The sequence below is a fragment of the Natator depressus genome, chromosome 2 (assembly GCF_965152275.1).
Source record: "Natator depressus isolate rNatDep1 chromosome 2, rNatDep2.hap1, whole genome shotgun sequence".
NCBI classification, from domain to species: Eukaryota; Metazoa; Chordata; order Testudines; family Cheloniidae; genus Natator; species Natator depressus.
The window spans coordinates 255,484,685-255,508,321 of record NC_134235.1 but is presented as its reverse complement, the minus strand read 5'-3'; the positions used below and the strand labels follow the sequence as shown (position 1 = coordinate 255,508,321).

Genomic DNA, 23,637 nt, shown 5'->3' with positions numbered 1-23,637 from the left:
CTGAGCAGACCCCCACTTGAATTCTGTCACAAGCCACTTGAGACCTGTGACAGATATTACAACTACATGCATCATCTTTGGGGCGGACATATTGTATTTTATGATTAAATCAGGAAAACCTCAAAAAGGCATTCTTTTGAGACGGACCAAACAGTATGAACTGTAGACTATTCATAGCCCTATGCACCGATATAGGCAACGTGTATTTGAGTGTTCTCGGCCTGTTGAGTTGGTTTCCTGCAGAATACGGACTCACCAGAGAGTGATTTATGCAAAATCTCAAAGCTGGCTATGTAGATTCCCAGCCTTTGAAGCTTGAGCTCCTGGGGCACTGGGGGAGCGACTGATTTTACCCATTTTCAGGAGGCTGGGAGACAAAGCAAGACTTCGGGTATAAAAGGTTGAGTTTAAAGAGGCTTCCTTTTGATTCAGCAGACAGACAGGACCTTTGGTCTTAGGGCAGCCCCAAACCTGGTGGAAGGACTGGAAAAACTACCGCTCCCTCCATGTGGAACGCGGGTGATTCCTGGTATGTTTGGTGAGTGTTTAAATCTTTTTATTGGTTGGTATACATTTTCTTGGTGATGCTTTTGCTCTCAGAATAAATGTACTTTGCTTTGGAAGAGCTGTGTGGTCACCGGTAAAAAAACAACAACCCTGTCATTGTCTTTGGAGAGAAACTAAACAGCGGGGGACTAGGAGTTTGTCAGATCCGCTGGAGATATCATAGGGTGTGCCAGGGGGCTGTGTAGCCATAAACCGCCAGTCAGAAGGGAGTGGGACAACGGTCCCTGCCCAGAGACAGGTGATGACTGGAGGCCAGAGACCAGACTGGGCACTTCTGAAGTGGATTTCAGAGGGAAAGTACAGGTGCAGTTACCCTGAAAGTGTGACAACCTGCCAGTAGTAAAGACTCACCATAAGAATTGCTTTCTTTTAACACTAAATGAGGAACTTTATTAGCATAAGGAAAACAGCACTGTCTCTAAAATGCCCGTCTCGCATCTCCTCCATAAACTAGTTCTGGAGAACACTTACATTTCATTTAGTGCAGGGCAGGGTGAAATTTTTTGGCCATTCTTTTTTTTCCAAGCAAAAATGCAGGTTTGACAAGACTCAAACATTTCACGAATTCAGGTGTCAGTTTTGCTGAACTGTTCATTTGAAAGCAATTCAGAAAAATGAAAACATTTTGTTTAGACATTTTTTAACCAAACGGTTTCAATGTTTTGTCTTGAAACAAATTTTATTTAAAAATTTCAAGTACATTAAGAATGGTCAGAATTGAAATGGTCTGATTTTGTCCAATGAAACATTTAATTCAACCGGAATCTATTTTTTCCTGACTTTTCAGAACTGCCACTGAACTGAAAAATCTGTCATTTGCCCAGCTCTAATTTCAGTTTTTTAAGAGATACGTGGGAAACCTCTTCAGCACAGTCTGGGGGTAGGTTTAAACTGCATCTCCATTAAGTGCGATGCCCCTGCGGCCCAAGCACAAACACCCATCCACTCACCAACCATGTGTTTCCGCACATGTGCCATGGTGTAGAATTTCTTCTCACAGATTTCGCAGGAGAACTTCTTCTCTGCGTAGCCATGGACAATTTTATTGTGTTCGTGGAGAGACCAGAGTTTCTTAAACGCTTTCCCGCATGTCACACACTGCAAGGGAAGAGAGGAATAAGACAGGGGCTGAAATATGCCAGAAGGGGAAAATATACAGCCCCAGCTTACAAAATTAAACGTAGCATCATGGGACAAACTGTCGCCTTACAGTGGGTGGGTACAATAGGGGGTGCGGACAGAATTTTTTCACTCTATGCACCTCCCCTGTGCACTCCTAACAATCGCACTCCTCTTGCCCACTTGTGTGATACAAGGTCAACCGTGCTCCAGCGGAGAAGGAGAGCGCATGGAAGAGCAACACCTCAGCCCAGCCGTTCTGCACCAGCCAATGGAGCTGGCTACCGCAATGGGGGCGATGCGGTTGTAGCAGAGCAGTTCGGGAAATGGGATAACCCCGGAACATTTTTGACAAAAATGAAAGCAAATGAGTTTCTTGAAATTTTCTCTCAGAAAACGGTGACCTTTGGTTGAAAAACCCAGAAGTATTCGTTCGGCTTGAGCGGAACATCCAATCTACGGTCAGAAAAGTTTTGATGGAAAATTCTTGACCAGCCCTCGTTTACAGGGTGCAGCTGAGGGTCTGTGCTGTAGATCCAGATCCTGATGCATGCAGGCTGGATCCCAGGGAGTGGGACATGCGTGGTGGTGGGGCTGGGCATCTGCTGTTGTGTGGATCCTCCCTTTCCTCCCTTGGGCAGAGGACGCTACCATTTTTACTTTAGCAAGCAGAGAGGCAAACAGAGTTACGGTGAACAGACTAAGCAGCAGCATGTGGGTAGGGGCATGAATATCCTAGACCACAGCAAGCCTGGGGTGTCGTTCTGAACGTAAGCCATAGCCTATGTGTCTTCAAACCATCAGCAATGCTGGGGGGCATCGACGCAAAACCCAGTGGTGTTTGCAGGATTGATTAGGCTCCTCCTGAGCTTCGCTTTGGATTCAAATGAACCGAAAGACGGAGCAAACCTCAGCCAGAACCTCTTAGACTGGCCTGACTCAGCCTTTCTTTCTCTTCAGCTTCAGGCTAGTGCCAGTTTCTTCCCTGGCTGTACATACTCTAGGGAGGGGGAAGGCAGAGGACAGAGAGAGCCTGGAGACACCCTTCCAGCTGCTAGCTGCACTACAGTGTGGGACTTGCACCAGGACCAGCTTGTCCTTGGGAACTAGATTCCCTGGGGCTGCCTGCCAGCTGGGGATGGTGGTATCCCAGCATGCAATGAGTGCTAGTCTCCTGCTGCATGCAAGCTCCTTGTATTCCCCTGAGGCCCTACCAGCTCCCATGCTGGCTCAGACCTAGCATGAAAGTAGCAGCCATCCCAAAGGAGTCCAGCCAGACATCAGCAACAGCTGGGCGCAGAATCGCCAAGACCATGGATTCTCTGGGGCAGGGACTGTCTGTGTTACCTGCCTATACAACACCTAACACAATGCGGGCCCTGATCCTTGACTGGGGTTCCAAGGCACGACCGTAATGTAACTAATAACGCTCACATGGCATAACCGCCTATAGCCTCGCAATCAGAGCCCATCGCACGCCCAGGTTTCCTTCGCTGCCTTTCCAGCTAGCACCGGATCACGAAGAACCCCACAAAGTCCTGAATCTGCCCCTTATCACACGCTGCTCTGCAGGTTACAGCCCTCCTGCAGGAGCAGGCATTGCAGCGCCAGAGTTCATTCGCTACGGGACTCGGCTGGAACTGACCTGTCACGCCCCATGAGCGAGGCTCCACCTTCACCGCACCCCCGATGCTTTCGCGGGGAGCCATCGCTGCGAAGGGGAATGACAGTGTGAATGAGCAGCACCGTCGCTGAGGGCAAGAGCGAGCAGGGCAGGAGTTGATACAGCTTCACCAAAAACTTTTTCATGACAAGCCCCACTCATTGCTACAGGACATGCAGGGAGCACTTCGTCCCCACGCTGAATTGCAGCCTTCTCTGGGTCGGGAGATGAGACGTTTAACACAGTATAACACCAGAATACCGATCCCACTTGTCACTGGAGGAGGGATTTACGGAGGCTGAATATAGTTAGCTCAGGGGAATCTGACCAAAAAGCTGCCTTGGGATCATTAATGGCCAGTCGGCTACAGCTTCAGTTTTATGTCACATTCAGACGAGGGCCTCTCTCAGCACAATGCCCCTACTGCCATGCTTGGGCGCTGGCTCAGCACCAACCGCCCAGAAAAGATTGCCCCTCTTGGATTACCACACCACTCCCTGCAGCTCCTCTGTCTCTTGGAGATCTGCTGCTGCTCAACAGGGAAGAGCGAAGATACGAGCTGCCCCACCGCATCAGCTGCTCAGGGTGCTGCCCCCCTAGAGACACTAAGCCAAGCACACGCACATCACCTTGCTCCACCCTGCTCAGGAACGACGTGCATTTCCCCACTAGCCCTACCCAACAGTCAGTGGCTCACAGAGCCATAATCTGGCTCTAGTTCTCTCTGCTCAGCTTTCAGGCGATAAACTTTCCGGGGGGGAAAGAGCTACCCCTTGGAATAGGCAAGTCACAGGACTGCTAAGGAATCGCTGACTTCAGATGATCAAGCATCCCAGTGTCCTGTACACACCTTTACCATGAAGGAGTTAGAGACAGGATAGTGCCGCTTGCTATAATCCCTTCGCTGTGTTTACCCAGCAGCAATGATTTACTGAGACACAAAGACACAGCGCCCCTTCACATTTCACAGGCAGCAGTTCTCTTTTATTGGCCTCCCAAGTCCCTCTCCTTTTGCTAATCCCCACCCCTATCCCGTCCCCTAAGCTTGTATCCGTCACATTCCGCGAGGAGACTGACTGCAAATTTGGTTTCAAGACCCGTTTAACGAGCACAGCTCAACGCACGGCCAAAACTGCAGGGATTAACCCACTCTCTGCTTCTCACGGTGCCAGCTCAGTCCGCTTCCGCTGCCACGCCACCTCTGGCCGCCAGGGCTGGTGAGAACAGAAGCTAAACGGGGTTGGATGTGGCCAGCATTTGGATGGGAAACCCCCAAGGTTTTGGATGGGAAACCCCCAAACCCCAAGGTCTGGAGACTGCTGAAAGACGTGACAAAGTACTGACTCACCAAGATAATCAAAGCCCCAGCAGGGGGGGCACATGCTGTAATTTGGATGGGGCTTGTAAAATCAAACATATGTGGTCACTGAAGACCCCCAGGGCACTTTGTGTAATCACTGATGTGGTAAATCTAGCATCCGGGCTTCACTCCAGTTTTGGCCATTTTATTCTGTCAATCCCAGTGTATCTGCATTCTCAGTGTGGAGGGAAAACTGTTCTCCCTTTCCTGCCCAACTCGCTGCCCAGCCTCGCTCGACATCCGTTAGCCATGTGTGTGAAGTGTTGTGGGATCCGTTCAGGGCTGGTATCAGATGTATCTGCTGCTTCAGTTCCCCGTATTTCTCCCAGGATCTTCAACAGGCCTGCATGCTACCCGAGTGCTTTCACAGCTCGTCTTCAGCGTTCCACGCTCTGGCCACAAGGCGTAGCTCAGCCCTTCCCGAGAACGAGCTTTCCTTCCCCTGCATTAGCTACCAGCACTGTATACGTCCAAAGCAAAGTTCCCACTGACTTCAGACTGGGCGTGCTCAGCACTTCGGCAAGTCACGCCCCAAGTGTCTGAAGGTGGACAACCCAGAAAGAAAGAACTAAAGACAACACAATGGCCACCTGGGAAGTTTGGTTTAAGTGACTTGCCCAGCATCATGTAGTAACTCAGTGGCAGAGGGAGGGACTGATTCCAATTCTTCAAGGCAGCATTTGCCTTAGCCACAAGACCCTCCTTTCTCTTCCTGCAGTTCCCTACCTCATTCACTACACAACTTCTGCAGCTTCCGGATGTCCCACAGAGAACAACCTCATTAACTACACAATCCCAGTTATGCTGTGAGCACTGTCCAGCACATTCATATTATTCAGAAAGCCATTTTCTTGTTGAAAAAAAATGTCATCCGCGTGTTTTCAATCAGCCCTACTCTCTAACCTCCTTCCTGTTAGATACTTGTACTTTCCCCAACCTGGCACAACGTCACAGCACTCTTCATATTCCACAGTGCTATTCCCCTCAATCCACAGATCAAAGAACTGAACGTCTCACGGCTGTACAAGCTTTGCATCACTGTCAGACACAGAAAGAACATAAATTCACTCAAAATACTTATTTTACCACAAAAATGCACAAAAACTTCTATAGATTTTCACTAAGATTTTAAAATAATGGCTCAACTGTACAAGAAAACAGTACCAGGCAAAATCCTTCACATGCACAATAGTTTGTAGGTTGATTTATAAAATAGATTAGTTTAAATTCAAACTAATCAAAATATGTGCCTGAAAATTCTCAGAAAAGTGGCAATTTTGGTTGAAGTCCAGCACTCAAAAGTTAGGAAATGCCAGAATTAAGGTTGTCTGTACAATTTTAATTCTGTTCCCTTGTGCGTATGCATTATGATACAATCTTTAATTATATGATCTACCACCATTTTTCCATGGGACTTCTGCCTTATTGAGTATGTCTACACTGGAACAAAAGACCAGCAGCATGGCTGCTGCTGGCCCGTGTCAGGTGACTCATGCTCAGGGCTCAGGCTGTGGGGCTAAAAACTGCTGTGTAGACATTCCAGTTCAGGCTGGAGTCTGGGCTCTGGGACTCTTCCCTCTCGTAGTGTCCCAGGGCTCAGGCTCCAGCCTGAGCCCAAATATCAACACTGCAATTTTACAGCCCCGCCGCCCAAGCCCTACGAGCCTGAGTCAGCTGACGCAGGCCAGCTATGGGAGTTTAAAAGCAGTGTAGACACACCCGGGGTTACAATATTAAGGCAGCTGAATGCTGCCCTGGAAATTGGATTCTATCCCTGCACAGTTCCTATGTGATGCTGAACAAATCACTTCAATCAAACTTTTCACAGGCAGCCACTAATTGCGTGTCCTCATTTTCTGGGTGTCATCTTCAGATTGGCAGAAGTGTTGAGCACTCACAGTTGCCAGTGAAGTCAATGGGAGCTGTGCCCTAAACACATAAATTGCTATTTAATGCAAAGTACTCTGAAAAATCAGGTCCTAGCTGCCTCAGACTGGTTGCCCAAAATCACTGAAAACTTTTAACCTTAATCTCGCTCTGCCTCAATGCCCCATCTGTAAAATGGGAAAAATACCATCCCTTCACCTCCCAGGGGTGATGGGAAGATAGACTGTCTGTGAAGCAATTGGATAGACAGTGATGCGGGCCACAGAAAAGCCCATAAGGGCATTAATGATTTCATCTTCATAGCAGGGTTTGAATAGTGTGCCGTAAAATAACACAGGGGTGCACTCTGAACAATGAGGAGAAAACCAAATATTGAATAACTGTCCTGTGCACGGAATGAGGCAAAGGTCCTGTGGAAAAAAAACGGTATCTGATCATCTAAAAAGATTGTACCATAATGCATACATGCAAGGGGCTGAATTAAGGTTGCACAGGCAACCTTAATTCTGACATTTCTGAATGATGGAGATTGCAACCGTAATATTTTAATATTAATATTTTAATTAATAACTTAATTTAATATTAATATTTTAATATTAATATTTTAGGTTTTTGTGTATGTAATTGATACAGTACACCGAAGTTTAAATTCTGCTTTAAGTTCAGTTTCAGGACCTTAGGACCAGGTTCGGATATTCAAACTCACATTGAGCAGTGCCTTACTCCACGAGTGGATGCAAATGGGTGTGAACCTTAGCTGGTGGAGCTGATGTAGCTATTGACTTCAATGGAGCTACGTTGACTTACAACAGGTGACAATCTGGCCTGCTGACTTCAATAGGAACGCTTGGGATAAACTACTCTTCAACCTGAGTAAGGATACCAGAACGTGGCCCGTAACTAGGGCTCCGTGTCTGTCATGGAGGTTGCGGAAGTCACAGATTCTGTGACTTTCTGCGACCTCTGTGACTTCTGTTGCGGCCAGTGTGGCTGAACCCAAGCAGCTGGCTCCAGGGACCGCCTGAGCAGCCATCTCCAGGGTGGCCAGAGCAGCGCTACTCCGGCAGCCCCTGGCCACCGGTGTCATGGCTGGCCCCGCCTCTCCCCCCAGCAGCGACTCCCCAGTGCGCCTGCCCTCCCCTCCCCCCGCCAAGATTTAGTCAAGGATATTTATAGTATAAGTCATGGACAGGTCAGGGGCGTGAATTTTTCTTTATTGCCTATGACCTGACCATGATTTTACTAAAAATACCTGTGACTAAATCGCAGCCTTACCCATAACTATGGACCATTTATTTTTTCTCCTTCTGATGTGGCTTCTCCATTGTGGGAGGTTCGCAACCATGGTGGACCTATACTGAGCGTCCCTATTTCCCCCAGAAATATTGACACAAGAAGTTGGTTATAAGCAATGTTATTTACGCTTGGAGTGAACCTATCTTATTTGAAGCCTTCTGCATTCCTATACTTCCTGCATCTTTTACACCAAGTCCTTATCCCTCAGTGTCCCTCACACGTGGGTAGTGGAAGGGCAAGAGTTTGAATTTTAGGCGGCTTCACCAACCTCATGGCCCATAGCTATAGTTTTAGGGACAACCCACACAAAATCAGACCTGGATTAATTTAAAAAGAAATCACTCAAGCACTGGAAGGATAACATGGGACTGTCTAGGGTTTTCTTATCTATATTAAAAAAAATGATATTTGTAAGATGCTGTCAGTTCAACATGGATTAGAAGATTCACTGGAGAATTTTTTAAAAATGCTTAACCAATGAAGCTGCAGCATTCAGTATTATTAAACTTTTCCTGGATTCTGATTGGTTCATGTCATCTGTAACGTTCCAATGTAGCAGCCAGCCAATAAATTACTCTTAAAGAAGAAAGAAAAGGAGGACTTGTGGCACCTTAGAGACTAACAAATTTATTTGAGCATAAACTTGAGCTGTAGCTCACGAAAGCTTATGCTCAAATAAATGTGTTGGTCTCTAAGGTGCCACAAGTCCTCCTTTTCTTTTTGCAAATACAGACTAACACGGCTTCTATTCTGAAACCTGTCTTAAAGAAGAGTTGGTCTATATTAGAAAAGTTGCATTGGTTTAACTGAATCTATTTTAAGAATCCATTAAATCTAGTTAAATTGGTACAAACCTCTAAAGCAGACATACTTAAAGCGATTTAAGCAAGGATTAAACTAGGTTAGCTGAATTCAGAAATGCGTCGACACAAAAGCTAAACCGATGTACAGCAAGAATTAAAGCTGTTTTATCTCACGCAGCAAATTTCCAAATTAAGCTAAATCAATTTAAGACAGGGTTAAATTGGCTGACGTGTGTCTATGTTAGGAGTTTGTGTCAACGTAACTGGATTGATTGACCGATGTTTAAAATCAATTTGAATAAACTGGTGCAACGTTTCTACTATAGACAAGGCCTAAGTACATGTATAAAAATGACAAGAAACGTTAGATAAGTACCTATATACAGTAGCATCATGGATTATCCGAACTGATTGAGTGACACTGCATGTATTTGGGTAAATTGGGAGGGAATATCGGAAACAGACCTGCTAGCAGTTCCTTGGATCAGGGCATTTGGATACAAGGGTTGTGCTGTGTGTGTGTGTTGGGAGGGGGCTGTGCTCTGTTTGTGGGGTTATGCTGTGTGTGTGTGTGTGTGTGTGTATACACGTACGTATACACAAAGAAATCAGCTTTACTTTTTCCTCACGTCTATATACTAAACAACCCTGATAAAATCCTTGGTCATTACTGCTCGAGGTTCCAATTGTACCAGACAAACCCATTGCTGCCCAGACACTCACACCGGTAGATAAGGAATTTCCTTGTGTCTCAGTGTAACACACTGGGGGTCAGGGGGCAGTGACTGCAGAACAGGATAGAAATGCTTGAGTGGTTTGGGGTAACAGAAACCCAGCGTTTTCCTTGATTCCCTGTTGCTCATATTTCACGTTTACACAATAACATGAGGATGCACACCACTGTCCACTTGCTGCAGTGCTGCAATTTAGTTTCTTTCCAGCAGTTGGCACTGCAGTTCTACAACTGACATTTGTCAACACCCTAAAGCAGTTTTCAGAGTAGCAGCCGTGTTAGTCTGTATTCGCAAAAAGAAAAGGAGGACTTGTGGCATCTTAGAGACTAACCAATTTATTTGAGCATAAGCTCTCATGAGCTACAGCTCACTTCATCGGATGCTCAACCTTTCCAGAGTACTGTCCCCTTTTCAGAAGCCTGCTTTGTCATGTGTACCCCAAGTTTCACCTCACTTAAAAACTATCTGCTTACAAAATCAGACATAAAAATACAAAAGCGTGACAGCACACTATTACTGAAAAATTGCTTACTCTCTAATTTTTACCATATCATTATAAAATAAGTCAATTGGAATATAAACATTACTTACATGTCAGTGTATACTATATAGAGCAGTATAAATAGGTCATTGTCTGTAGGAAATTTTAGTTTGCATTGACTTCGGTCGTTCTTTTTATGTAGCCTGTTGTAAAACTAGGCAAATGTCTAGATGAGTTGATGTACCCCCTGGAAGACCACTGGGTACCCCCAGGGTACGTGTACTCCTGGTTTAGAACCACTGCCCTAAAGTAAGAGAACTCCCGTGGGTCTGATGTCGGAGCGGTGGGATGTTTTCTGGTGGGAACTTTTCTGGTGTCAGAGCTATGGATCTGCAATGCCACTGTTAACACGGGCTTCAAACACACTGGCGCCAGCCATTCATCACAGCCTTAAGCCTCCTAGCTTTCTATGCCATATTCTCTCTGTGCCCACAGCCTGCCCTCTATAAGATGCCACGCCAGTGCTCTCTGACACTAGGCCAATCCTTTAATCCTCATTATGAGCCCCTTTAACAGCATTTCAGGGCATGTAGTTTCCAGGATCCTTTCAATTCCCTACCCGCTACCCTCACCCCCATGTTTATATTTTTATTCCTGCCACTCAAAGACCCTGTTATTTAGAGACATCCCCACCGCCCAGCCCTCCAAGTCTTTCAGTAAGGAAAACTGGACAGAGCCCACCTCTGCCTGCCCTTGTTTAAAATACAAAGCTCTCCAGCAATAGCTCAGAAGGCTATAGTAACCCCACAGGACACAGCAGTATCCTGGGCCACGCCTCTACTTTACCTCAGTGTTTTTGTTCCTGTTATAAGGTGGTGAGAGCCATGCAGTGTAGATCACTTATTGCCTCTCCTCCTCACCCACTAGGGATCGGGCTGTGCTGGGTAACTGGGAGCTAAAGTAAGATCTGGTACCACTAGAGCCCCAGGACAACACACACAAACCCCACTGCCATAAGGCGCACCAGCCGCAACCTCAGAGTACTTGGAGCATCACTTGAGGCTCTGTTGGGAGAGTACCATGCCCAGTCCCCGCATACCTCTGGCATGTCACCAGGCGGTGGCACAGAGTGCCCGGGCCCCTCTGCAGCACTCTGGGGCCAGGCGGGGCATGACGGCGGCTCACCTGGATGTTCTTCTCGCAGTCCGTCTGGTGGTGCAGCAGGAGCTCGCTCTCCAGCAGGAAGCGCTTGCCACACTTGTCGCAGATCTGCATGCGGCTGTGGGTGACGTTCATGTGCTTCTCCAAGTACCAGCGGTTGTTGAAGACGCGGGGGCACTTCTTGCAGGGGTATTGCTGTTTCTCCTCTAGCTTGACTTTCGGGCCCAGCCCATCCTGCTCCTTTTTCCTCTTCCTCCCACGCTGGCCCTCCTCATCCTCCACCACCTTGGCTAGATCCTGGGACCTGGTGGACATGGTGGACTTGGTGGCCTTGGACGACCTGCTCCCCCTGCGGGGCTGCCCAGATTTTTCCCTTTTCACTTCAGACGCCTCTTCGTCGTCCTCCTCTTCCTCCTCCTCCTCGGTGGTCTCCTCCAGGTCTTCCTCTTCGCTGTGCTCCTCCTCTTCCTCCTCCCCCACCTCAGCATCCTCCTCCTCCTCCCCCACTTCCTCATTCTCCTCCTCCCCTTCCTCCTCGGTGTCACGTCCATCCCCGTCTGGTCGGGTGATCACGGCGGCAGCTTCATTGGCGGTGGGCTTCCCTTCCGTCCCCTTGGAGACATTGAGGGTTTGGTTGTTGAGGTTCACCTCCACAATGATCTGCTCCCGGTTGTAAGAGCCCTGGCTGTCCAGATCCTCCTCCGACTCCCCACCCTCTATTTTACACATGGTGGCCAGGCCACCGTCCTTCTCCTCCTTGTAATACTGCTTGGCAGCCACAGTCGGGAGGTGCTGGTTGCCGCCTCCACCCACCCTGTCCTCTACTCGCACTGAGTACGGATCGGTACCTTCCCGGGCGTAGATCTTGGGGTGCGGAGAGTCCACCTCTTGCTTAATCTCGCAGTAGTACTGCGGGGGGACGGCGTTGCCGCAGGCGTCGGGGGGCAGGGCCATGTCGCTGGCCATGGCCAGGCTGAGGGACCTGGTGTTGATGAGCTCCTGGCAGGAGGAGGCGATGTTGCTCATCTGCAGCACGGTGGCAGCGTTCAGGACGTCCTGCACATTGCAGGCGTTCACCAGCAGCTTGGAGGTGTAGATGAAGTTGAGGATCTGCTGGAGGCCTTGGGAAGTCAAGGCCTCCAGGGAGAGCTCTACCCGCTGCAGCTGCTTGTTCTGGGTGAAGAGAGAGTGGAAGAACTGGCTGTAGGCGGCAAGGACCCCCTTGTGGGCGGGGAAGATGCTCTTCTGCTGAACTAGGACGATGTCCACGTCGCACAGGTCCGGCTGAAACAGGCGCTGCTCGTTCAGTCTGTCCATCAAACACGTGAAGTGGAGGGCTACATCCTCCACCAGAGAGTATTCAGCGGAAGGGTAGTCAGTTGTCTTTTCAACTATCAGCTGCAGGGAGAGAGAAGAAAGGAGATGGAAGAATTCAAGACTGAAAAAACCTTTTCCTTTAAATGGTCCCTCCTTTCCCTTCCCACAACAGAAGCTAGATGCCAAGGGAGGCAGCTTAACCTAGTAGTCAGACCACCACATTGATAACGAATACACCTGGCTCTACTCCGTGACTGATAACTTCTCCGTAACATGGCCCTGGCCTCCACCTCCTCCCCCGTCTGTCCCCTCACAATTGTGAAGAGGGAACAATAATATCTGCCCACTGCCATAAAGTGCTTTGAGATCCCTGGATGACAAGCGCATTGCACACATTGCACGCATTGTCCCCATCTCCTTACCCACCCACCCTGCTCTGGTCATCTGTGCAGTCTGAATTTGGGACCTCCGGATTCAAAAGCACGAAGCTCTGCTACCTGAGCTGAAAGCCCAGGTCCATAAATGCAATAGCTGACTCAAACCTCCTTACAAGGTCCAGCCACTAGAGGGAGACAAAGCCCCAGGTTGATGTTAATATGAGTTCTTCAAGAATTTGGCTACACAGTCTCATCCACAGTGTGAAAGGGGAGTTCAGGCCAGTTCAACGCTTCGTCCGTCTGCGGAAACTGTCAACGATTTGTGACAAACGCAATTTGCGGCTCAACGGATGCCTGTTCCCTGGGAACTGGATTGAGAACACCAAACCTACGCCACCATGAATGGTGAAACGCCCTCCCCTCCCTCACCCCATCAACTTTCAGTCATTACCATTCCAACGCAGCCCTGAATAGGCTTAAATGATCATTTGAAATGGAGACGAAGGTGCACCTGAGCCACTAAGCAAAGGGGCAAAGTCACTTGGACTATGACTGCAGAGACGTGGCCAGAACTGCCTGGTTCAGACACAGATCAGAATGCCCCCAACTGGTGGGGGGGATTTGGGTTCGGATTGAGGTCCATCTCCACTATAGCACATTAGATACTAGTATCTTCATCCCTGATATGCCCCAAATGCCCAGAAGGAATGGGCCCAATTCCCAATTGCTCTCTTGCGGCACTTGAGGGAGGGACAGAGAATGCAGATGGGGATAAAGAGGACTTTAAGCTACCTTTGCACTCCCCATTATGGCTGGTCAATGTTTTTCATTCAAAACTTTTTTTTCCCCTCCTATGAAAAATGGCTTTGTTGTCAACACAGAAACCTCCATGGGATGTATCGGTTGCCAACAACATTCTTCAGGTTCTCAAATGTCAAAACAAAACCTGAAAGTTTTCAGCCCCAAAATCAAAATATTTCTGTAAAACATCTGAAAACAAAACAAAAAAATCCAGATTTTGGCCAAAAAATTAGGATTTTCCAGTTTTTTGATGAAAATTTGGGGAAAAAGTTCTTTTGCAGAAAAATTTCAATGAAAAAACGAAACAAGAGTTATTTTCATCATAATTTTTGCAGAAACAAAAGACCATTTCCCAACCTGCTCTGCTGCCTGTGTTGTGGGGCTGCTCAGGGACCTGCCGAGCTCCCACCATATGGCAGAGCAGCCTCGGGGCTGTACAAAAAACAGAACAGTCCTGGGGCAGTGCTCTCTGACCACGCCCCCAAACTGCTTCCTAGTTAAGAGCTGGTCAGAAAATGGGCTTTCTTCTACAGAAAATTTTGATGAAAAAAAGAATAATTTTCTCCAAAACCCCACATTTTCAACAGAAAAATTTGACTCCTTGGCAAAAAAGCAACAACTCAAAATATTTTAACCAAAAACAGAAATATTCCACTTTGGATACACTGCCCTGGTGCCTCATGGGAGTTGTAGTTCAAGTACCTCATGCTCTTATTTCTCCTCTCTAGGCCGGCCTGCCTGGCCTAACAGTGAAGCACTGGAATGGGTTACCTAGGGAGGTGGTGGAATCTCCTTCCTTAGAGGTTTTTAAGGCCCCGCTTGACAAAGCCCTGGCTGGGATGATTTAGTTGGGGATTGGTCCTGCTTTGAGCAGGGGGTTGGACTATACGACCTCCTGAGGTCCCTTCCAACCCTGATATTCTATGATTCTATGATCCCCATGATGCCATTTGTGGCTTTCAGTCAAAATATTTCAATTTTTGGGTCTGCGAGTTTTTGACCCCCCCCCCCGCCCCCCAAAAGTGTGTGTGTAGAAAGCAGACAGTTTCTGTGAAAAACTGAATTCAGCTGAAAACCCAATTTTCCATCTAAACAGTTCTGATGGAAAATTTTCCACCAGCCCAGTCCTCCGATGCTGGGGCTGTGAGCTAGGCCGTCGGAGAGCCACTACATACCAGCCAGGCAGCCTCGCTGCACAGGACAGCTTGTTCCAATCACTTTAAGGCTCCCTCTATGCTACTGGAATGGCTTAAAGCATCCTTAGCATAAGTCAGGCCTGCTGTCTTCAGAGCACTTTATAGCTTTAGCCCCTTGGTTCTCTGTTTCAGCTGATCAAAAATCCACCATAATAAAATCATGAGATAAGAGCGTGCCCAGGAGAATCTAGACCTAGCTACTAGAGAGGCATGCATGCCGGATTGCTGGCCTCCCCCACCCCTACATGCAGCTCTAACTCATCTCCGTTATTAGAACTGTTGTGCCTTTTATTCGCAACCCGTGGATTAAAGATGCCTCCTAACAACTGCTCTGAGAAACGCAAGCAGCAATGGGCTCCCAGCGAAAGTAATTCCAGCCGTATCTGTGAGCGGCAATTACCTTCCAGGCTCTTGTGGTCCTAGCAGAGGGGCAGTGGGGGAGAGATTTAGTCAGAATGTGTAAGTAACCTAGAACTCTGGATGAAGATTTCAGATGCTCGAAAGATTAACCCTTTCCCTGCCCCAGGGACAAGGTATCACTAAGGCATTGATCTTCCTGGTACCCGGGGGGGGGGGGGGGGAGAGGAGAGAGAGAGAGAGAGAGAGAGAGAGAGTGTGTGTGTGTGTGTGTGTGTGTGTGTGTGTGTGTTGCAGACACTTGATTTTCTGAGATGATGAGGACTAAGTCACACACATGAGGAGCCGAGTCTCTGAAAATCAGGTGTCTAAATAAGAATTTAGGAACCTAACTTTAAATACCCAAATCTGAACATTTTGGGTAAAATTTCCAAAGGAGCCTCTAAGTCCCACTTTCCAAAGTGATGCAGAAACCTAAGTCCCATAGACATTTTCAGATTTTACTCGTTAGCCTTAGGACAAATAAAGGAAACATACACACATGTGTGCCACCTACTCACCCTGTGGAACTCACTGTTGCAGGAGAGCAAGTAAAATACTACAGCTAGCTTGTTTTAAGAAGGGCTAAGTCATTCTTATGACCCACAACTTTTACAAGCATGCAGGAGAAGATCAAGGTGATCAGATTTCATGCTTCAGGGCTGTCCACCAGGGTCAGGAAGAAAATATTTCACCACCGCAGAGCACAGCATTGCACAGCTAGCTAGGTGCCTCATGCAGTGTTCTTGCTTTTGGAGAAGCACACAGCTCTACCTCATCCTTCATCACCTATGACCACACCACTGCCACCAAGACGGCCCAGTGCTCGGACAAGGTCAGTTCATGGATGAAGAACAGCTGTCTGAAGCTGAACCCGAGCAAGACAATAGTCATGCTGGTGGGCAGAGGAAAGCATTTTGAAGAGTCTGCTGCCAGCACAGTGCAGTCTCCTTTGGTTAAAAGTACATCCCCACAATTGGTCAATTCAGTCTGTGGTTTAGGAGTACTCCTGAAATCCTTGCTGATGCTGAGCTCTCACAGAGCAGCATCCATGAGTAACGCTTTCAATCACTTCTGGTTGGCGCTGAGACTCGGTCCTATCCTAGCAGACGGTGACCTAGCCTCAGTTATTCACGCTTCCATCACCTCTCAGCTGGTCTATAGCAATGGGATATACCTGGGCATGAAAACTTCAGTGCTTAGGAAACTCCAACTAGTACAGAACGCTGCAACACAGACTACCATGAACCATCCAGCCTGTCCTCTGCTCTCTACACCGGGAGAAGAGCAACTCAAGCTCAAAGTCTCTGTCCTTATCTTCAAGGCGCTCAATGGCCTGGGCCCAGGATAGCTAGAAGTCCGTCTAAAGCTCCACAATGAAGACCATGGTCGACAACGCTGCTCCTCTAGCATAATGGAACTCTCTACGATCAGGGTAAAGCTCGTCTGCATGAGACAGCTTTCTGAGGGGCTAGTTCAAGACTGTGAAATGAACTCCCCCAGGAACTAAGGGCCGTTACAAACCTCACCACCTTCTGCTCCCAGTGCGAGGCGCATTTCTTAGACCTGGCCTTCTGTAATATAAAACATAGAGCAACAGGTATCGATAGTAAAAAAAAAATTACACAAACTGCATACGCTTCTCCCCCGGGGAGAGGCTGAGAGAACAAACAACATGTGGCAGATGTTAGTCGCTTAATGCACAACTGGAAGACATTCAGATACTACAGTGATGAGCACAGTATAAGAACCTATGTAGAACAGCAGCGACTGAATGAACGGACACAGGGAAAGTGCCATCAGATCAAAATTGAGGCAAGTTGGCCGTAATGCCAGGGGAGAACAAAACCAAACCACAAGGAGATCCAGAGCAAGCCAATGGCTCACGTTCATGATGGAAAGGCCAGAAGGGATCTTTGTGATCATCTAGGTTCACCTCCTGCATAACACAGGCCACCAAAGTTCGCCCAGTAATTCCTGAATCAAGCCCAGTAGCTGCTAAAGCTTTACTTTCAGAGAGACCTCCTATCCAGATTTAAATCAAATAGTAACAATCCTCAGCGCTGACACAGTGCTTGTCATCAGTGGATCTCAAAGCCCTTTGCAAAGGAGGTCAGTATCAATATCCCCCTTTTACAGATGGGGAAACTGAGACGGATGGAGGCAAAGTGACTTGCCCAAAGTCACTAGCAAGCCAGCCGCAGAGCCAGGAATAGAAACCCAGGTCTCTTGATTCTCAGGTCAATGGTCTATCCACAAGGCAGCACCGACCAAGACTCCAAGTAGTAGATCATCCGCCATGGCACCTGCTGAGCTCTTCTAAGAGCTAGGAGTTTTTCAGCCACTAGCTCAGTGACGCATCAATTGCATTGGGAGGCTAAAAGGAATTAAAATTGGAGAGCAGCACAGGATGTGGCCACGTTCCCAGGTATATGGAGTGCCCAGGTATGCAAGACCCTCCCTGCACAGAAAGAGTCATCCAGAGCACCGACCCTTGTCAGCAGTCTTAGCAAAGCCTCCAAGAGCTGAATGGGCCCAGAGGACTGAACTCCCCTCCCGGCTCGTGAAAAGCCCCTGGCTTTTCGAGAGCATGTTGGCTGGCAGGGCAGCGTGGGTGCAGTTTGTTCTGCATTCCGCCATTCCTGGTCTGTGGCCAGCTGAAAGAACTCCCACTGCAGGGCCTTCCACACAGCTCCTGGAGGGTACATTTATAAGCAAGGTTATAAATGGTTCTGATGACGGACAGACGGGAATTTTTTCCCCCCGACTCGGTAATCAATCATAGAATATCAGGGTTAGAAGGGACCTCAGGAGGTGGTCATCTAGTCCAACCCCCTGCTCAAAGCAGGACCAATCCCCAATTAAATCGCTTGAGCAGGGGGGCAGCATGATTTTCCAGCTGCGAGAGCACAGCCCCTCCAGCTGGGAATTAACGGGTGTTATGTGGGCGTATGGAGAGGGGAGACCACATTTCACATAAGCCTTGTCTCTTTCAGAAGCAGCTCTGAAGACCAAGGGCGCGATTCTCATCTACACGAACGTCCCCTTGGCCCCACACTGGCAGTGTAAATGGGGCCTTACAAGGAGAGTAAGCTTACACCCACCTGAAGGCTCCTATACCCTGCCAGAGCTGTGCCAAGGGGCACTGGCGTAAATGAGAATTTACTCGACAAGAGTGGCAGCATGCAAGTGCTATGTTCCTTCCTGCTTCACGTGGGCTGTGACTCTGCAGGATCTGGGGGAAAGGCATCACCGGGCACACACCACACACATCTCACTCTAAGTCTGGGGAAAGTCACAAGAGAGCCAGCGTGCCCTCGGCATCCATCACCGCGGGCTGCAGCAGGCACAGCATTCCTGCTCAACCCAAGAGCTGGAATTTATAGTAAAAGTCCTGAGGGTCAATTTGGCTTCTTTCCTCAAACCACAAAAGGAACCAGATGAGCATGTAGGCTTGTAGTGATTTCAGCTGCTTCCCTCCCCTGCTACTACTTAGCGTCTCTGAGCTTAGCACGATCAGAACCTCAGTGGCGCTCAGCGTTCCATACGGCAAGTCAGCCTGCATCCTGCAGCGAAGTACTGCACTGTACACACACCCACACGCAGACACACGTTACAGTGAGATAAACCCAAAGGCTGCAGACAAGAAACAATGATTGTCTAAAACACACACACATGGGGAGCTGGGGCTAGAACGCTGGTCCTACAGTTCTAGGGGATAAAAATTACAGGCCCTTATTACTTCAGAGCGCCCATAGGTGACAATATGTATCTATCCATCCATCCATGGCCAGTCTACATGGGAAAGTTTTTTCTATATAACCTAAGGTGTGAATTTTACCAGAAATAGCCATCCTGGTGTAACCCCCTGCGTGGGCATTCACTTATTCTGGTGTAAGAGTACTTTTTTTTTTTTTTTTTTCAGTTTAGCTCATGCTGCTTGGGACAGTGTGTAAGTTAAACTGAGAACAACCCTTTTATATAGCAGAATAATAGAGCAATTATACACTGAAGATGATGTTCTAACCAGTATAACGATACCTGGATAACTGCTAAAACTTTCCCACACAGGAAAGCCCTTAAGGCATTTATGCAGCTCTCATCATTGGGGTATCTGAGAACCTCACACTATTTACTGTATTTCTGCTCACAACACCCCTGTAAGGTAGGGAACGTATTATCCCCTCTAGTGAATATGGAACTGCCCTGTGAGAATTTATTACTGCTGCATGTTGGGCCTGGCTATCAGGATGGTATTTTCCGTGTTTGGGTTTAAGTATTTCTCACTCAGCCGAGAGTAGAGGGAAGATGGAGAGGATGACCTAGACAACTACCAGCTGACACTGAAGACTGTTAAAGGGACAATGCAAGGATTATTAGTCCAGTGATGCTAGCTCAATCCCCCACTGAGCCTACCTGACTGGATGGACCAGCACGGGCCAAAGCTCACCAAGATTTGAATAAGCCTCCTGTAGGACGAAGAAGGCTGGCAAGATTTAACAGGACAGACAGTGTCTTGGGGAGTGCAGCGGAAACCAGACGGCAACTAGAATCAGACCCAGGAACCCACTGGGCATGTCTGGAGATTCTAGGCCAGGCAGCCCTTCTGGGATGGTAGACCTTTAGGTAAGATAGACGTGTATATGCTGTTTGTTAATGTAAAATCATTTTTTGTCTAGTGCTTGTTCCTACTGTTAAATAAAAATCACAAGGTTTTAAGAAGGTCACTGGCTCCCCATGGGAAGAAAATCAGGTGCCTGTACCCAGATGGACCTGCAAAGGAAGAGGTGGTGTCACCAGATCATGGTCTGTGAGGGGAAGAATGGGGAACTCCACCCGGGGACAGGAAAAGGGCAAGAGGCCCAGGACGTGAGGGGCTGCCCTCAGGGGGGCCAGAAGTACAGCTTGCCCTGTAACCATGACATCCTCACTTTCGTAAATTCCAAGGCCGGAAGGGTCCACTGTGATCACTTGGTCTTACCTCCTGCATCCCAGAGGCCAGAGAACGCCCCCCCCCACAAAAAAATTCCTAAAGCAGATCTTTCAGAAAAACATCCTATCTTGACTTAAAAATTGCCAGTGATGGAGAATCCACCATGACCCTTAGTAAATTGTGCCAATGGTTAATCGCCTTCTCTATTTAGAGGTGGGGAATTGAGACATAGAAAGACAAAGCGACTTGCCCAAGGTCACTCAGCAAATCTGTGATAAAGCAGGAAGTTGAACCCAGATCTCCCAAGTCCCAGTCTAGCCCCTAACCACTGCACTGTGCTACCTCAGACAGAAGTTATACATCCCTTGTCTACAACGAGCCCACAGGATAACGTCACTTGCTCATACACCCAACGCTAGTACATCACAACGTATACTAGCTTCTAATTTTTACTAGGCTATGTTTCCCATTTCCCTCCCACCCCTTCACCCCTTCACTTCAGTGCTAAGTTACGTGGCTACTCTATCCAACATGGTTTCTCTCACTGTTATGGAAGATGGCATTCTCTTCTTGACCCCCTAGCTGTAAGTACATACCTTGCAGAATGAGAGGGCCCCTGGCACGGTGAAGAGTTCAAAACCAAAAGGTTGGTCTTTTTCGCATCTATTAAATGAAGACTCAAAAGAAAAAAAAGCTGTAAGCAGGGAATGAAAGCTGTGCTGTTAAGCAACTGGGATAACTCATCCCCTCGTCCCCCGCTCCTCTGCCCAGCAGGGTCAGCAAACCATCGGAACAAATCAATAGCGACTTCTCAAGCTAATGGAAAATAATGGAAAATACGGCCGATGTTGCTCAGCCTCATGAGTCAAGTCTGGTTTCTTTAGCCACCTGCCTGGGAACATTTTCACTCAGGGCTCCTAGGTCAGCCCCAGAATGGATTTATTGAAGTCAGTGGGGGTTTTACTGCTCACTTGAAGAGCAGCTGGCCTAGCTTCCTCTATGTTCTTGGACAGAGAACAGGGCGCAGCAAAAGTTCCCGCAGCGGTCTCTCAAAAGGTGCTGCATTCTGCCTGCCAAACCCACACACCTGTTAAAGGCAATTACGCAATTACAGGACACAACACTCCAACTCCCATTATTTAACTCATTATCAGCCCTGGTTAGGAGGATTTAAGCTGTTGTATTTCTTGTTGCCTAAGGCAAGGCATCACCTGGAAAAATTTAAAGCCAGGCTGCAGCTGTTTAGTAGCAGCCCGAGGCTGGAGAACAGTGTAATTGGTTGCTCCCTCTCTAGCTGTACTTTGCTTTTCTTTTGAAGGTCAAGGTCCCTAGATCCTACAATGTGTCTTGCAGTTCTGGGGCACTGCCAGACAGGGATCTAATCACCCCCAGCGAGAGAGAAACCCCTCCATCTTAAGCGTCCGCCACCTGCGACTGTCCACAGCTAGTACAGCACAGGGTATTTAAGCAGCAACTCTAGGAATACGTTCATGCAGCCTAAGGCCAGACAGGACCACGACGATCATCTAGTCTGACCTCCTGCGTCACCCAGGCCATAGAACCTCACCCAATTTCTGCATCCAGCCCTGTTTGACCTACAGCAACTCTTTTAGAGAGAGAGCAGTCTTCATTTAAAGACTGCAAGCCATGGAGACTCCCTGGTGTTCCTAGATAAGTTATTCCTAGCTTGGCTAGCGAACAGGAGCAGCAAACAGGGGAGTTCTGCGAGGGAGGCAGATACACCTAACATACAAATTCTCAATTTAGGCCAATAACCGCCCCCAAAAACAAAGAACAAACAAACAAAAAAGACCCCTGCCAGCGTAAAAATAATGCAGGCAGAAGTCCCGCAGCAGAGTGGGGGCAGTCCAGTTTATTGCACCAAATGCAGCATGTGTGATTTCCTGTCTTGTGGGCAGGCAGCAGGTGTGTGCACTTGGTGCAAGTAACTCATGGCCCTCAGAGACCGAGTACAGGCTCTGGAGACCAGAGTGGCTAAACTGGAGGAGCTACGGGAGACAGAGAGGTACACCGAGGAGACTTTCTGGGACACTGTTGAGTGGTCCGACCCCCAGACTGACAGCCTCTGTGCTTGTTTGGGATGATAAAAGTCTTGAGGAAGAACATCAAGCTGGAGTGGAGGAAAGGATCCCACAGCTGGGACTCTCCTTCCAGATGATGTCATGGTATCCCCTCGCACTGAGGATACCCCTCCTGGGGAAGGGACCCCCATTATTAGGAAGAGACAGGTAATAGTTATGGGGTCATTGGGTTTGTGATGGCGGGGAGAACAGCATGGTGAATTGCCTGCTGGGTGCCAAGGTTGCAGCCCTCTTGAGACATCTAGACAGACTTATGTGCAGTGCTGCAGAGGATCCAGTGGTCATGCTACATGTAGGGTTGCCAGACGTCCGGTTTTCGACCAGAACACCCGGTTGAAAAGGGACCCTGGCGGCTCCGGTCAGCATAGCTGACCGGGGCGTTAAAAGTGCTGTCAGTGGCACAGCCCTGATCCCCCTCCAGCCCTCCGAACCCCTCGGTCCCAGCCCGGTACACCCTCCTGCACCCCAAACCCCTCATCTCTGGCCTCACACCAGAGCTCGCACCCCCAGCCAGAGCCCTCATCCCCCCGCACCCCAACCCCCTGCCCCGGTCCTGATCCTCCTCCTGCCCCCCAAGCCCCTCAGTCCCAGCCTGGAGCATCCTTCTGCACCCTAAAACCCTCATTTCTGGGCCCACCCTGGAACCCGCACCCCCAGCCCAGAGCCCATACCCCCTCCCACATCCCAACTCACTGCCTCAGGCCAGAGCCACCTCCCATACTACGAAACCCTTGGCTCCACCCCCCAGCCTGGAGCCCCCTCCTGCACCCCAAACCTCTCATCCCTTGCCCCACCCCAGAACCTGCATCCCCGAACAGAGCTCTCACCCCCACCCCGCATCCCAACCCACTGCCTCAGCCCGGAGCCCCCTCCCACACCTTGAACTCGTCATTTCCAGTCCCACCCCAGGGCCCGCACCCACAGCCGGAGCCCTCACCCCCTCCTGCACCCCAACCCCTGAACCAGCCCGGTGAAAATGAGCGAGTGAATGAGGGTCGGGAGAGTGAGCATGGAGTGAGCAGAGGGCGGGGCCTCCGAGAAGGGGCGGGGCCTAGGAGGAGGGGCAGGACAAGGGTGTTCAGTTTGGTGTGAGTAGAAAGTTGGCAACCCTAAAGTAGGACAGAGACGCCAGAGAGGTAAGAGAGCAAAGTCCAGGACTTCTATAGTAGCATTCTCTGAAATGCTTCCAGTGAAACACGCAGGGTCTGCAGGCAGAACTGCAGAGTCTCCGCGTGTGGAAGAGATGATGGTGTTGGGAGGAGGGATTTAGGTTTGTTAGGAACTGGAGAACATTTTGGGAAAGGAGGAGTCTCTCTGGAACAATGGGCACCACCTAAACTAAAAGACCAGATTCCTCACATGTAAAATTAAAAAGTCCGGTTGCCAATCCTCCAGGATTGCCCTGGAGTCTCCAGGAATTAAAGATTAATCTTTAATTAAAGAT

At 48.7% G+C, this 23,637-nt stretch overlaps 1 protein-coding gene across 3 annotated transcripts in view; it reads right to left on the bottom strand.

Moving 5' to 3' along the window:
* The window catches only part of ZBTB47 (zinc finger and BTB domain containing 47), an 89,421-nt gene that overhangs the window by 14,576 nt on the left and 51,208 nt on the right, over nt 1–23,637 (bottom strand). For all 3 annotated transcript variants that reach the window (XM_074946406.1, XM_074946407.1, XM_074946408.1), the window contains exons 2-3: nt 11,096–12,469; nt 1,518–1,665 (exon numbers count right to left, since the gene is read on the bottom strand). In XM_074946406.1, coding sequence (XP_074802507.1) covers nt 1,518–1,665; nt 11,096–12,469 — 1,522 coding nt within the window. The remainder of the gene's footprint in view (nt 1–1,517; nt 1,666–11,095; nt 12,470–23,637) is intronic.